Source organism: Balaenoptera musculus, chromosome 5 (assembly GCF_009873245.2).
Source record: "Balaenoptera musculus isolate JJ_BM4_2016_0621 chromosome 5, mBalMus1.pri.v3, whole genome shotgun sequence".
In the NCBI taxonomy this organism is placed as follows: Eukaryota; Metazoa; Chordata; class Mammalia; order Artiodactyla; family Balaenopteridae; genus Balaenoptera; species Balaenoptera musculus.
The window spans coordinates 134,756,653-134,770,484 of record NC_045789.1 but is presented as its reverse complement, the minus strand read 5'-3'; the positions used below and the strand labels follow the sequence as shown (position 1 = coordinate 134,770,484).

The following is a 13,832-nucleotide window of genomic DNA, read 5'->3' as shown; positions in this document are numbered from 1 at the left end:
GTTTCATTTTATTCCACTTTCTGGCAAAGCATTAATTTGCTTCCTTCTGGCTTTCACTAGACTTTTTCTGAGCGGCTCCTGGGAAATTTCTCAGTAGCAGTTCCAGTCTTTGTTGCCCTCTCCTGCTTTGGTTCCATGAATGGTGGTGTGTTTGCTGTCTCCAGGTGAGTGAGTTCAAGCATTTCTAGAAACGCATTTCTGTGTTTGAGGTGGGATGTGATAAGGATAAGTTTAAAAAGAAAAGAAATAGTGCCTCTAAACCTGCTGTTTTGGGGTGTTTTTTTTTAACATCTTTATTGGAGTATAATTGCTTTACAATGGTGTGTTAGTTTCTGCTTTATAACAAAGTGAATCAGCTATACATATACATATGTCCCCATATCTCCTCCCTCTTGCGTTTCCCTCCCTCCCACCCTCCCTATCCCACCACCCCTCTAGGTGGTCACAAAGCACCGAGCTGATCTCCCTGTGCTATGCGGTTGCTAAACCTGCTGTTTTTAAAGGGAAACGCAAGATTGAAATCTTCCTCCAAGTATCAACAGCATGTCATATTCTGTCCATTAGAGGGCACTGCTTGTCTACTCATAGCCTACTCTGAAGCCAGGGATGAAGGGGTATTTTGTTGTTGTTGTTTTAACACATGTCTACAGAGTTTAACAACAGCATTTTATTTCTGGCAATAAAATCTTTTGTTTCTCTAAAGGTGACAAGCAAAAAAGTAAAGCAAGAGACACCAGACATCACCATCCCACCATCTATCTGTATCCCTTTTGTTTGATGCAGAAGTCCCTTTTGTTTTAATTTGATGAAAACCCAATCAGATAAATGTGAATGTTGTGTGTGTGTTGAGTTGGACTGGAATGATAACACGCGTGCAGTATTAGAAATCTAGAACTGAATTCACCACCAGCTGTTTATATGTGGGGTGAGCTATGCTGAGTCAGATGTTGCTATTGCTTCTCCTCAAAGGAACGTTAACATTTTGGCAGATTTTATAAAATTGGAAATAATCGCCTAAGAAATGGCAAACCATTTGGTATGAAGAAGATGCAAGCTTTCTCTTCGATTTCTGGATTTTTCTCCCTTGGAAATGATTAATTCTACGTTTTTCTCCTGTCAGGTTATTCTATGTTGCATCTCGGGAGGGTCACCTTCCGGAAATCCTCTCCATGATTCACATCCGCAAGCACACTCCTGTACCAGCTGTTATTGTTTTGGTAATGCCTAGTAACGTGTATCTAGATGTAACCTCAAAGAACAGCTTAGCAAAGGGGATTTCAGACTTGACTTTAGCTCGTGCTTTCTGTTCTCATTCATTGGTAAATTGGCTCTATGTGTATCCTGGTGGATTTGCAGAGACAGGATATTTTTCCATCGCTTCCCTTCCTCCAGTATATCTGATGCATATTTGAGGCTTTGGAGCAATAACACGTCACTTCTTTTTCATCTTTGTAGAAATTTGTGAGATCAAAGGGAAATGATTGCCTGGGCTCCTGTCACTGACAAGAGAGCCTCACAGAAAAGGAGGTCGAGTAATAAGTCCCAATTCTACTTATTGAAAGTGGAGCTAAAAGCTACAGTCCCAAAACGCCCAGATGTCTCATCAGAGGCCCCTTATAATGAAATGCATACAAAATTATAGAAAAAGTTGACAGAATCCTAGACAGTGCAGGGATTCTGTGCTCGAAAGTGAGAATTTTGAGAGCAACCCTAAATGGGAGAAATAAAAGCACCAAAACTTAAATTTGAGCTGTACGATTCTTTATGCAGAGAAAAGTACTTGTGAAACGAGGGATATGAAAGACTGTGTAAGGTGTAAAAGTCCTCAGATCCCCATTGGCAATGTTATATTCCTTTTTACCTACTATTTTGTAACTTTTTTTCCCAATCTCCTTCTGTCAGGAGCACCACAGAATGCACTGAACACTTTTGTTCCCCCACCCCCACCCCATCTCCACCCCCCATGGGTTTCATTTGTTTCAAAATGTTTCCTTGAAATTTCTTTGTAAGTCCGGCGGGCGGAGGGGTACTCTGTGTGGAATCTGGAAATTTACTTCACTTGTGGGAACAGAATGTATTATTTTGTGGGAACAGAATGTATTATTGGTGAAGAGGGCTTTCATTTTAAGCCTGCGCTATCAGTCAGGCTGTCCTTGGTCTGTGCAGCTGTAGAGACTTGCTATGCTGATCTCCGCGCTTCATTCTTTTCTGCGGTCTTGAGGGTCACATGTGGCAAGCACCCAGGGAGAGGAAGTGTGGAGGAAGGAAAGGTCAACGTTTTGCACTCAGGAGAGGACACAGTCTCTAGAGGTGGCTGTCTTTCCTGTGTGTGCATGGCCAGGGGCTCATCAGACACCATTCGCAGAGCTTTCTGCAAATGTGTGTATTGGATGCGCTTTTGACTTTTATTGTTAGTTATTTACCGACCAGCTCAGTCTCTGGGTCTGTAAATTTTGAGTCATTGAGTGTCCTGTGTTTTGCTCTTTGAAAGCACGTTCTCTTAACTCAAATGAAAAACAGCTAAAAATAATGCATCCATATGTGTGTGTAAAGAGGGAGTAGCAAAGCTAGATATATAGCTAGGAGGTTAGTTGAGTATAGGTGTTAATCGCAATGGTCGTTTATCAGTAGAAAGAATTGTTTGGAAAAGATAATAATAATGTGCAGTGATGGTATTGCTTGTTATGACGTGTGTTCTCTTTTAACTCACTGTGCATGATTTTTCTCTCCTTTCCCAACCCCCCCCACCAGCACCCTTTGACAATGATAATGCTCTTCTCTGGGGACCTCTACAGTCTTTTGAATTTCCTCAGTTTTGCCAGGTGGCTTTTTATTGGGCTGGCGGTTGCTGGGCTGATTTATCTTCGATACAAACACCCAGATATGCATCGTCCTTTCAAGGTAACCTCAGCAATCTTGATGGGTTTACATAAATCTTCCTCCTAATACCTGGTCCTCCCTTTGTCATAAGTTGATGAGGAGGAGCTTGGGCAGAGGGCAGAATCCTCTGGAATAAAATGTTTAACTCTTGCAGGTCATGCCTTCATATGGGATTTATTTTACTTTGGAAAAATAGTTCATCAGCTTGTTTGTGATGTACTGAACTTTGTAGGTCACATTGTTGAAAAGTGGGGATATTAATATACAATGTTTGTTATATTGATTTTTCATAAATGTGTCTAATGACCTGATATGTTCAAAATAGAGACTGCTTCTTTTTTTTAATGGTGAACAGTTGTGGACAACCATACTGAGAAAGGGTGAGGCAGATATGTATGAAATCATCACTAATTAAAACTTTAAAAAGGATGCTGCTTTACAAAAAGGCATTTTAAGTGTTCTTAAATGTTATGACTTGTTATATTGCCCCTTTTCTGCATTGTACACTCCAGAAGGAGTAGAAATGTGAAATACATAGCGAAAGCGAAGATGTGTGAATATACCACTTAATAGAAGGTCCATTTACCATAGCTAAGTGTTTCCTTTTGGGAGGGCTGACACATATGCTTCTCATCGCCTCTAGCCTTGAAAGTTCATGGACTGATTCGTCCGTACTATGTATTTGCTTTTAAGAAATAACACAGATAATGTTGCCCGTCATGTTGTCAGAATTTGTTTCTAATTATATTCATTGCCTAATGCCGGCAACATCTTTATTAGTGGTTGAATAGGAGTTGGCCTGTTTTATCCCTGTCAGTTCTTATTGTGAATCTCCAACAGAAAATCAATATGCACGGAAGAGCTTTAACATGTAACAAGCAGCCCGTGCTCTTGGCTCTACATTAAAGTGGATTCTAATCATAATTATCAAAGAACCAATCTTTTACAATCAAAACCATAAATCATAAAACATAGTGCTTACTAGTAAAATAATTCAAACAGAACATCTCTAATGAAACACACTTATTTATCCTTAGATTTTGTTCTACCCAAAGTTTTTTGCTTTTTTTTTTTAATTTAAAGGAGTGTGTTTAATATAGTCTCTGTGCCCTATGCAAGAGATTTTGGTACGAAGGTATGGTAGGATGGTGCCTGTCACTTGGTCACGTGATCAAGGTGTTATCACCTGATCACATGACTGATGTGCTCATCTTGAATCCACCTGCTGTCTCTTGAACCACCTTTGAAGTGATTTTCTTCTGTGCTGTGTTCCAGGTGCCGCTCTTCATCCCAGCTTTGTTTTCCTTCACGTGTCTCTTCATGGTCGCCCTTTCCCTTTATTCAGACCCATTTAGTACAGGGATTGGCTTCACCATCACTCTGACCGGGGTCCCTGCCTACTATCTCTTTATTATATGGGACAAGAAACCCAGGTGGTTTAGAAGAATGTCAGGTAAGACTTTTAAGCAGTTTCGGGACCTTTTGAGAGACCATGTTGTAGAAAACCCATCTATGTGTACATATGTAACATGCATACCTTAAAGTTTGAAAATATAAGTGGGGAAATTGCTAGTTTGAATACATTACTGTATTCTAATGAGAAATGGTAGAAGAAAAGGTGGGAAGGATGTTTAGGGTAGAGCCACTGAATCCTTTCAGGATATTGAGTTTCAGTTGCTTTAATCACTTCTTAGTAGAACAAATTTTTCGATAGAATTTTATCAGCAGTTCTGTAAACGACCTAATTGTTCTTCCGAATCCCTTACTAACTTAATTGTTTTTATCCTGGGTTGAGCATAGTTTACTGATTCTGTATGATAACATACTACTTAATGAGTGATATGAGATTTGGTGGGGAGTTAGGTAGAGCCTGCAAAGGGCTTAAATATCATTATTATAACACCACCCTATTGGTGAATCATGGAGGGTCATAAGAACAGCAAGAATGATCAAGAGGGGCCTTGCCCGGTGGTCCAGTGGTTAAGACTCCGCGTTCCCAATGCAGGGGGCCCAGGTTAGATCCCTGGTCAGGCAACTAAGATCCCGCATGCCACAACTAAGACCCGGTGCAGCCAAATAAATAAATAAATAAATATTAAAAAAAAAAAGAATCAAGAGAAGAAACTTGATAATTACTGAGTGATTTCTATGTGTTAGCACATATATAACCTTGTTTAATTCTTATAACAACTTTGTGAGGCAGGAAAAATTATCCCCATTTTACAGATTTTGAGTTATGGTATGGGAGAATCCCATGTTCCAAGTCATGCAGATATTAAGTAGAAGACCTAGAATTCCAAATCAGGCGGTTTTGTACTTTATAAAAGTACATCCTGGTGGGGGGCTGCGGGCAGTGAGGATGGATTAGAGAGCGTGAGGCTGAAGACATTCTCAAAAATAGAGGTTGGTGGTTATCGCAGTAATCCTGACAGAACTGAGGAGGGTCTGAGCGCAGGTGATGTTGGCAGGGTCCAAGAGGAAGTGAAAGATATTAAAGGAGAAAAACCAACAGAGCTTGGTGACCAGGTGAGTTGGAGGAGAGGAAAATACAGTAAAATCAGTAGGTAGGAAGGGTGCTTAGGAACAGCCTCTGTCAGGGGCTCTGCCAGTGAAGCTCTTTTCCTCACATCATCTCATTCAATCGTCCACAAGATCCACGTGTGAACTGGTTGATTTCTATACCCAGATGGGAAAACCAGGGTGCAGGGAGATGGAGAATTGAGGTGTATAGATTTTAAACCATTGAGCTGGGATTTGAACCCACATATGCTGGACTTCAAATTCATGCTCTTTTTAGATTGGGTACCTGTGGGAAGAGAGGGAGGGAGAACTTTATCCAGAGGAGCAGATAGGTTCTTGCTGGTGAGGTTGGTGAGATTAGAAATCCACTTTTTTTCTTCTCATTCATTTTAATTTACTTACTTTACCATCATTAATTTTTTAAAGCCCAGTAAAAAGTTCAGGGAGATTGCTGGTAAAATTATTAATAAATAATGTCAGTGTTACTAAAAATAAAAAACAAACAACTTTGTGTATATATTGCATCTCTAGTGTGCTACACAAACTCATTTAGAAGCTAGTCATTTAAAATAGACTTCTGCTACTACTATTAGCTTTTAATTGGTGTTTGACATCTTTAGACCTTATACTACTATTTATACCTGCATTTTGTTTCCTAGCTGGCAACACTATTCCCAGAAGAAGTGTTACTATAAAAGTTAGGTTCTTCAAGGCTTACACAGGCACACGGATTGCCTAGCAGGGTATTTAATCTCTGTGTCTTGTTAGATCACACTGGTTTTCGGTAGAATATTTTTAGTTACGTTTTCTCTGTTGTAGGCAATACATAGAGATCCTTTGCTGAAAAACAAATCCAAGTCTTGTTAAACAGTATTTACCATTAGGATTGCTCGTTACCAATGTTAAGGGTAGATTAGTACTCACCACTGGGGTGGGGGGGGGGGTCTGTGTCCATCTCAGATCCTGGCTAGAGACAATTAAAACCCCTGAATGCATGGAAAACCATGAGAATTTAGGAAGAAAGAGTGGGTAGCCCTAGAGTTGGAAGACAGTGTGAGAGACCATGATGAAAGAATACATTCCTTGTTCTTTCCCACTTAGTAGGCATTTTGTCCTTCCTGTTTGCAGTCAGCCAACTCTAAAAATGCTTTCCTTCTGCTAACATGTGCATATTTCCTTCCATTTCTTTGCCAGTACATATCAACTACTGGGTTTCATGCTTGCTCCTTCTTTGATGTTTTTCCATGCTCATGTAGTTTTGAAGTTTTCTGTTATTTTTCTGTCTCCAATGGCGTTTTGAACAACTCCAAGGACTCTAAACGTAGTGTTAGCCATTCGTGAAAGTAGCAGCAAGTAGCAGTCCCATAATGGTTATTTGGTTCTCAACAACACCATTGAGTCTTACCAGGGAGCGTGGCAATTCTGCCTTTAAACCGCGATCATTGTAACCCTTTATCTTTATAGCTGCCTTTCGAGGGAGTTTGCGAAAAGCAACAATCCTCTGTAATTTTGTTCGATTTTCCTCTTAGGCAGCATTCTTATAGTAAAATAGAGAAAATTCATAATATTTATTGCGGCCGTAGCAAGTATTTTCCTAGCCTTTGGCCAAAACAAAGCACTCACACACAGACACACAACACAGCAGGGTCCTCTTCTCCCAGTTGCCTCCTTGTTGTTAGGGAGAAACTCAGTGTAAACTTGGAGCCAGAGAGCCCCTGCATGGAGCAGTGTCTAGAGTTAACATCAAATTGTTCTGCTGGGGAACGTTCTTTAGCCTTGGTCTGATCGCTTATTTTCTCCCGATTATACCTGAACAGATCATCCCTGTGAAATGATAGTTTATCAAAATACATCTTATCAGGGGGGCATCCATTAAAAAAGGTCACCGAACAGCGTTCAGAAAACGGAGACAGGCTACTGAGTTTAGATAGCCAGAGAACGTTCAGAACCCGAGGAGCTGAGAGTTTCAGAGATTTGATGAATTTCTCTGGCCACAGGATGCCAGTATTGAACCACGCTTCATTTGATAGCATTCCTGGGATGAAAAGAAAATGTGCTCTTAAGGGAATAGTCGGATGTGCAGAGAGCTTTTTTCCCCCATCTGTGATGGAGTGCTTAATTCGTCTGGATCTATTTATTTATAGAAACACAAGCTTCTCACCCAAGGAAGAGGGGACCGATACCCCACTGACATACTCAAATTCATGGGGATGTTGGAGCCGGCAAACCCCAGCCAGGGCTCCCCACAGCCGTTTTCCTCAGCTGCATCTCTTTATCCGTCCAACCCCATCACAGCTGGGAGTGAGTGGGTGTCTGGAACTTGGTCCCTCTGGCTCTGGGCGAGATGTGGAGGACAGCTGTATTTAAACAGAATCTTTAGTTATAAAGAATCATACCGGGCAGCACCAGCAAAATGACTGTTGTCCGTCGTGGTGGACACGGATTTTGCAAAACCAGAATTCTAAAAGCATGTTCTGCATACGGTGTGCTGTGATCAGTTTGTTTATGATGCTTCACTAAAAGCTGCCGCATGCATTTGACAGACTCTTCACGAAGACTGAGGTGCGATGTTTTACATGAGTTAAGCTTGCCTGCGTTTCTTACCAAACCATCTTCACTGTAAGGGTAAAATGGGGCCATGCATGTGAAAAGGTTTCGAAGGCTTTTCAAAAAAAAAAAAAGGAAAAGCATAGATACTGTTATTATGATTTCTGGGGAAGCTTGGTTTTGTGCTAATGTTTCATAGGCTTATTCCATTTTGGCTGTAGTTCCCACGCTTGTACCAGGTATGATTGGGTAAATCAGATTTTGCAAGGGCAGTAGTTGTTTCAACGGATTTCAAAAACAACTACTGAACATGGAAGGCAAAGCTAAAAATATTTCAATTGCTATTTGGTCTTATAGCATACATAACTAAAAACACCACATGCAGGCTCAATGGCTCAACTTTATTTAAAGAAATATTGTCAGGGGGTGATTATCCCCAAAGCCAAAGGCCCTATATGGGTAGGGATGTAGTTGGAGACCACATGCTCTGCAGCTTTTTTGGGCAAGCAGGAAGCTTCCTCAGAGGCTTACTTGGGTCCGCTGAGTACCGCTCTGTGACCCCCATGGCTGTAGATGACCTGGTGGGAAAAGTTGGTAGGACTCCAAAAGTCACTCAGAGCCCAAATCAGTCACTCTGCTCAAACCTCCATCACGATGAAAATTATTTAAATCTCGAGATCCCAAGAGAGAGCATAAGAAGGCCACACGAGGGACTGTCAACAGGGCTGACTGAGCGTGGAGGTTCTACTGGGTGTGTAGAACCAGGAGAGAGGTTCTTTGGCCCCAAGAGTGCTACTGAATAGAAGATCCAAATGGAGCTTTCAGGAAGGAGAATGTCACACGAGCGAAGCAACAGGATCTCTTAAGTTGCTCTCCCTTTGTCTGGAACCCATGCAGTGTTGTGACATGGGTCAGTAAGATGTCTAAGAAAGCCGAGGGCTGGGGGCTCTAGAATACAGAGACACACTTTTGGAAAAGGCTTTCGTTTGGGGCATGGAGGAGAAGATGCTGCATAAAAAAAAAAAAGTTAAAAAAAAAAATCTCAGTAGACAAATGCGTAAATAGTCACACACACGCGTGTGCATACGCACACACACTCAAGAACGGCTGTCGTTATGGAGACTAGTTTGAGTAGCGACTGCAGGACTTCTCCAGAAAGGAAGGGCTGCAGAGCATGTCCCCTTAACCCCACTGCTTTGCATTTGACCACGGCAGAACTCTTGTTATTTAAAGCTATCAGTTAGTCCTAGCTCCATCTCTGCCTGCAGAAGACATCACCCTTACTATTGACTGATATCTACTTTTCCACAGTCTATTTTTCTAGGATAATTCTATCATTTCCCTTTTCCGTAAACATGAACTTCAGTTGCTCTTGAGCGCCCCCTTGTGCTCCATGTACATCTCAATGTCAAGAGTGGGCTGTGACAAAATAGAATTCGTTCGAGAAACGTTTACGTAGAGTTTACCATTTGCCAGAATGATGCTGGACCCTTTGTAATGAATGTATATTATAAAAATCAGTGTGCTGAGGAAAACAACTTTGGGGAACACTGTTAGAAAATAAAGGATGAAAAAACGTACCTTTTTTAGTGGCATTAAATATTGCTTGGAAGGGACTCTTACAGGTGACAAGTCATAAAAGAGGAGAAAGATGGCCTGTCTGGGTGAGAGATGACGTGGCTCTGAAAACCATCAAGACAATAGGCACCAGGGGCTTCAGGACCAGTAGCAGTTTGAAGAGCTTTTGTGGAGACCAATTACAGAGATAAGAGGTAGACAAGAACTAATATCTCAGGAAAGTGGAGTCACAGAGTTCTAAGACGGTCGAGATAAAATGACCGTAGAAATCACCTAGCCCAGTGACCCCTGCACTTTAGCGTCTATCAGAATCACAGGTTTATGGGCCCTACCTTCAGTTTCTGATTCAGTAGGTCTAGGATGAGGCTTCAAAAGTTGTATTTCTAGTATCTCAGGTGATTCTAATGTTGCTGGTCTGGGGATTACACTTTGAGAACCACTGATCTAGTCCAAGACCCTCATTCTTCTTTATTTATTAATTAATTTTTAAATTAAGATAAAATTGACCTATAACATTGTGTTAGTTTAAGGTGTAAGAAGTGTTGATTTTGATATGTTTATATATTGCAGTAGATAAAACAGTAGCATTAGCTAGCACCTTTACAATGTCTTTATCATGGTAAACATCTTTATCGTTTGTTGTTGTTGAGAACAGTTAAGATTTAGTCTCTTAGCAACTTTTATAATGCAGTATTGTTGACTATAATCTCCAGAACTTATATATTTACTAGTTGTACGTTTGTACCCTTAAACAACATCTCTTTAATTTCCCCACCCTCCAGCCCATGGTAAGCACTCTCTGCTTTCACAAGTTCAGTTTTTTTAGATTCCACATATAAGTGATATCATACAGTATTGTCTTTATCTGTCTGACTTATGTCACCTAGCATATGTCTTCCAAGTCCACCCATGTTGTTGCAAATGCAGGATTTCCTTTTTTCTTATGGCTGAATAATATTCCAGATGTGATATATATACCACATCTTCTTTATCCATTCATCTGTTGATGGACACTTAAGTTAATTCCTTATCTTGGCTACTGTGAATAATGCTGCAGTGAACATGGGTGTACAGACATACCTTTGAGATACTGATTTGAATTCCTTTGAGTACATACCCAGGAGCAGAATTGCTGGATCATACCGTAGTTCAATTTTCAATTTTTTGAGGAACCGCCATACTGTTTTGCACACTGGCTATACTAATTTACATTCCCATTAACAGTGTATAAGGGTTCCTTTTCCTCCACATCCTCACCATTTGTTATCTCTTGTCTTTTTGATAAAAGCCATCCTTTTGCTAAGGTGAAGGTGATATCGTGATTTTGATTTTCATTTCCATGATGAATAGTGATGTTGAACACCTTTGCATATACCTCTTGGCCATTTGTATAGCTTCTTTGGAAAAATATCTATTCAGGTCCTTTGCCAATTTTTAAATTGGATTATTTTCTTTTTTGCCATTAAGTTGTGAGTTCTTTTTATATTTTGGAGAGTAGTCCCTTATCAGATGTGTAGTTTGCAAATGTTTTCTCCCATTCTGTAGGTTGTCTTTTCAGTTTATTGATTGTTACCTTTGCTGTGCAGAAGCTCTTTAGTTTAATGCAATTACACTTATTTATTTTAGTTTCTGTTGCCTGTGCTTGTGGTAGCTTATCCAAGAAATCATTGCCTAGACCAATATCAAGGATCTTTTCCCCTATGTTTTCTTCTAGGAGTTTTATAGTTTCAGATCTTACATTTAAATCTTTGATCCATTTCAAGTTAATTTTTGTGATTGGCATGAGGTAGGGGTTCAGTTTCATTCTTTTGCATATGGATATCTAGTTGTCCCAAATACCATTTATTGAAGAAACTATCCTTTCTCTATGGTGTGTTCTTGGCACCCTTGGCAAAAATTAGTTGACTATATATGTGGGAGTTTACCTCTGTGCTCTCCATTCCGTTCCACTGATCTATGTGCCTGTTTTTATGATAATACCATACTGGGTTTTTTTTTTAAGATTTATTTATTATTTATTTATTTATTTTTGGCTGCATCAGGTCTTAGTTGCGGCACGCAGGCTCTTCACTGTTGTGCACAGGCTTCTCTCTAGTTGTGGCGTACGGGTTTTATCTTCTCTAGTTGTGGCACGCAGACTCCAGAGCGCGTGGGCTCTGTAGTTTGCAGCACTCGGGCTCTCTCCTTGAGGCGCGTGAGCTCAGTAGTTGGGGGCGTGTGGGCTTAGTTGCCCCACTGCATGTGGGATCTTAGTTCCCTGACCAGGGATCGAACCCGCGTCCCCTGCATCGTAGGTGGATTCTTTACCACTGGACCACCAGGGAAGTCCCCATAATGTTTTGATCACTATAACTTTATAATATAGCTTGAAATCAGGTATTATAGTGCCTCCAGCTCTGTCCTTCTCTCTTAGGATGACTTTGTGGCTCTAAATAAATTTTAGGATAGTTTTTTTCTATTTCTGTGAAAAATGTCAGTGGAATTGTGATCAGGATTGCATTGAATCTGTAGATCACTTTGGGTCATATGAACATTTTCACAATATTACTTCTTTCAGTCTAGGAACATGGGGTATCTTTGCATTGGTTTGTGTCTTCTTCAGTTTCTTTCCTTAAAGTCTTATAGTTTTTAGTATACAGGTCTTTCACCTCCTTGGTTAAATTTATTCCTAGGTATTTTAATTTTTTTGATGCTATTGTCAATGAGATTGCTTTCTAATTTCTTTTTCAGATAATTCATTGTTAATGTGTAGTAATACAACTGATTTTGTGTGTCAGTTTTGTATCCTGCAATTTTACTGAATTTATTTATTATTTTTAACAGTTTTTTAGGGGTCTTTGGGATTTTCTATATAAGATCATGTCATCTGTGAACAGAGATCATTTTACTTCTTCCTTTTTGATATGGGTACCTTTTATTTATTTTTCTGCCTAATTGCTCTGGCTTAGTACTATGTTGAATGCATCCTTGCATTCCAGAGATAAAACCCACTTGGTCATGGTGAATGATCCGTTTAATGTGTTGTTGAATTTGGGTCCCTAAAATTTTGTTGAGAATTTTTGCATCTGTATTCATCAGGGATATTGGTCAGTAATATTCTTTTCTTATAGTGTCTTTGTCTGGACTTAGTATCAGCGTAATGCTGGCCTCATAAAATGAGTTTGGAAGTGTTCCCTCTTCTTCATACTTTCATCTATTTTCATGCTACTAATTAGCCTATTTTTGTTTCAGCTTAAAGAACTCCATTTAGCATTTCTTGTAGGGCAGGTCTAATGATTACAAATTCCTTTAGCTTTTGTCGACCTGGGAAAGTCTTTCTCTCCTTCATTTCTCTATGACAGCTTTTCTGGGTGAAGTATTCTTGGTGGTAGTTTTTTTTCTTTGAGTGTTTTGAATATATCATCCCATTCTCTCCTGGTCTGTAAGATTTCTGCTGAGACATTTGCTGATAGCCTTATCAAGATTCCCTCATATGTGATGATTCTTTTATCTCTTGCTGCTTTCAAGATTCCCTTTTTGTCTTTGATTTTTGAGAGCTTGATTATAATGTGTCTCAGTGAAGACCTCTTTGGGTTGAATCTGTTTGGGGATCTTTGAGCTTCTTGTAACTTGATGGCTGTATCTCTCCCCAGATTTGAAAGTTTTCAGCCATTATATTTTTAAATAAGTTTTATGTATCTTTCTCCTTCTCTTCTCCTTCTGGGACTCCCATAATATGGATAATTTTTCTTTTGATCATGTTCCACAGTTCATGCAGCCTTTCCTCTTTTTTATTCTAGTTTCTTTATTCTCCTCTGAGTGGATAATATCAAGAGGTCTGTCTTGAAGCTCCAAGATTCTTTCTTTTGCCTGATTGAGCCTACTTGTCAAAGCTCTTACATTTTTCATTTCATTCATTGTATTCTTCTCCAAAATTTCTGATTTTTTTTTTAATGAGTTCTATTTCTTTTTTGAGTTTCTCATTTTGTTCATATACTATTCCAGAGTTCATTGATCTGTCTGTGTTCTCTCACATATCACTCAGCTTCCTTCAAATCATTATTTTGAATTCTTTTTCAGATCAGTCACAGATGTTTATTTCCTTAGGGGCAGTTAATGGAGTAGTATTGCATTCCTTTGGTGGTGTCATGTTTCCTTGCTTTTTCATGTGTCTGATGGGTTTGTGTTGATATCTGTGCATTTGAGGATGAAGTCACCTCTTCCGGTCTTTTCAGACTGGCTTCAGTAGGGAAAGACTTTCCCCTGGAGGTGGCTGTTAGAGCTCCTGCTGAGCGTGATGCAGTGTCTTTGGTTCCCGAGAAGGCACA

At 39.9% G+C, this 13,832-nt stretch overlaps 1 protein-coding gene across 2 annotated transcripts in view; it reads left to right on the top strand.

Annotated features, from left to right (window-relative positions):
* The window catches only part of SLC7A11 (solute carrier family 7 member 11), an 89,476-nt gene that overhangs the window by 67,926 nt on the left and 7,718 nt on the right, over positions 1–13,832 (top strand). Inside the window, exons 8-11 of one of the 2 annotated variants that reach the window (XR_005019964.1) lie at positions 61–164; positions 1,121–1,217; positions 2,796–2,901; positions 4,156–4,333. Coding sequence is in view for 1 of the 2 variants with exons in the window: in XM_036852743.1 (XP_036708638.1) it covers positions 61–164; positions 1,121–1,217; positions 2,752–2,901; positions 4,156–4,333 (529 nt within the window). In the remaining variant the exon portion in view is untranslated. Of the gene's footprint in view, positions 1–60; positions 165–1,120; positions 1,218–2,751; positions 2,902–4,155; positions 4,334–13,832 lie in introns of both variants that reach the window. The other variant, XM_036852743.1, reaches the window with a different exon arrangement.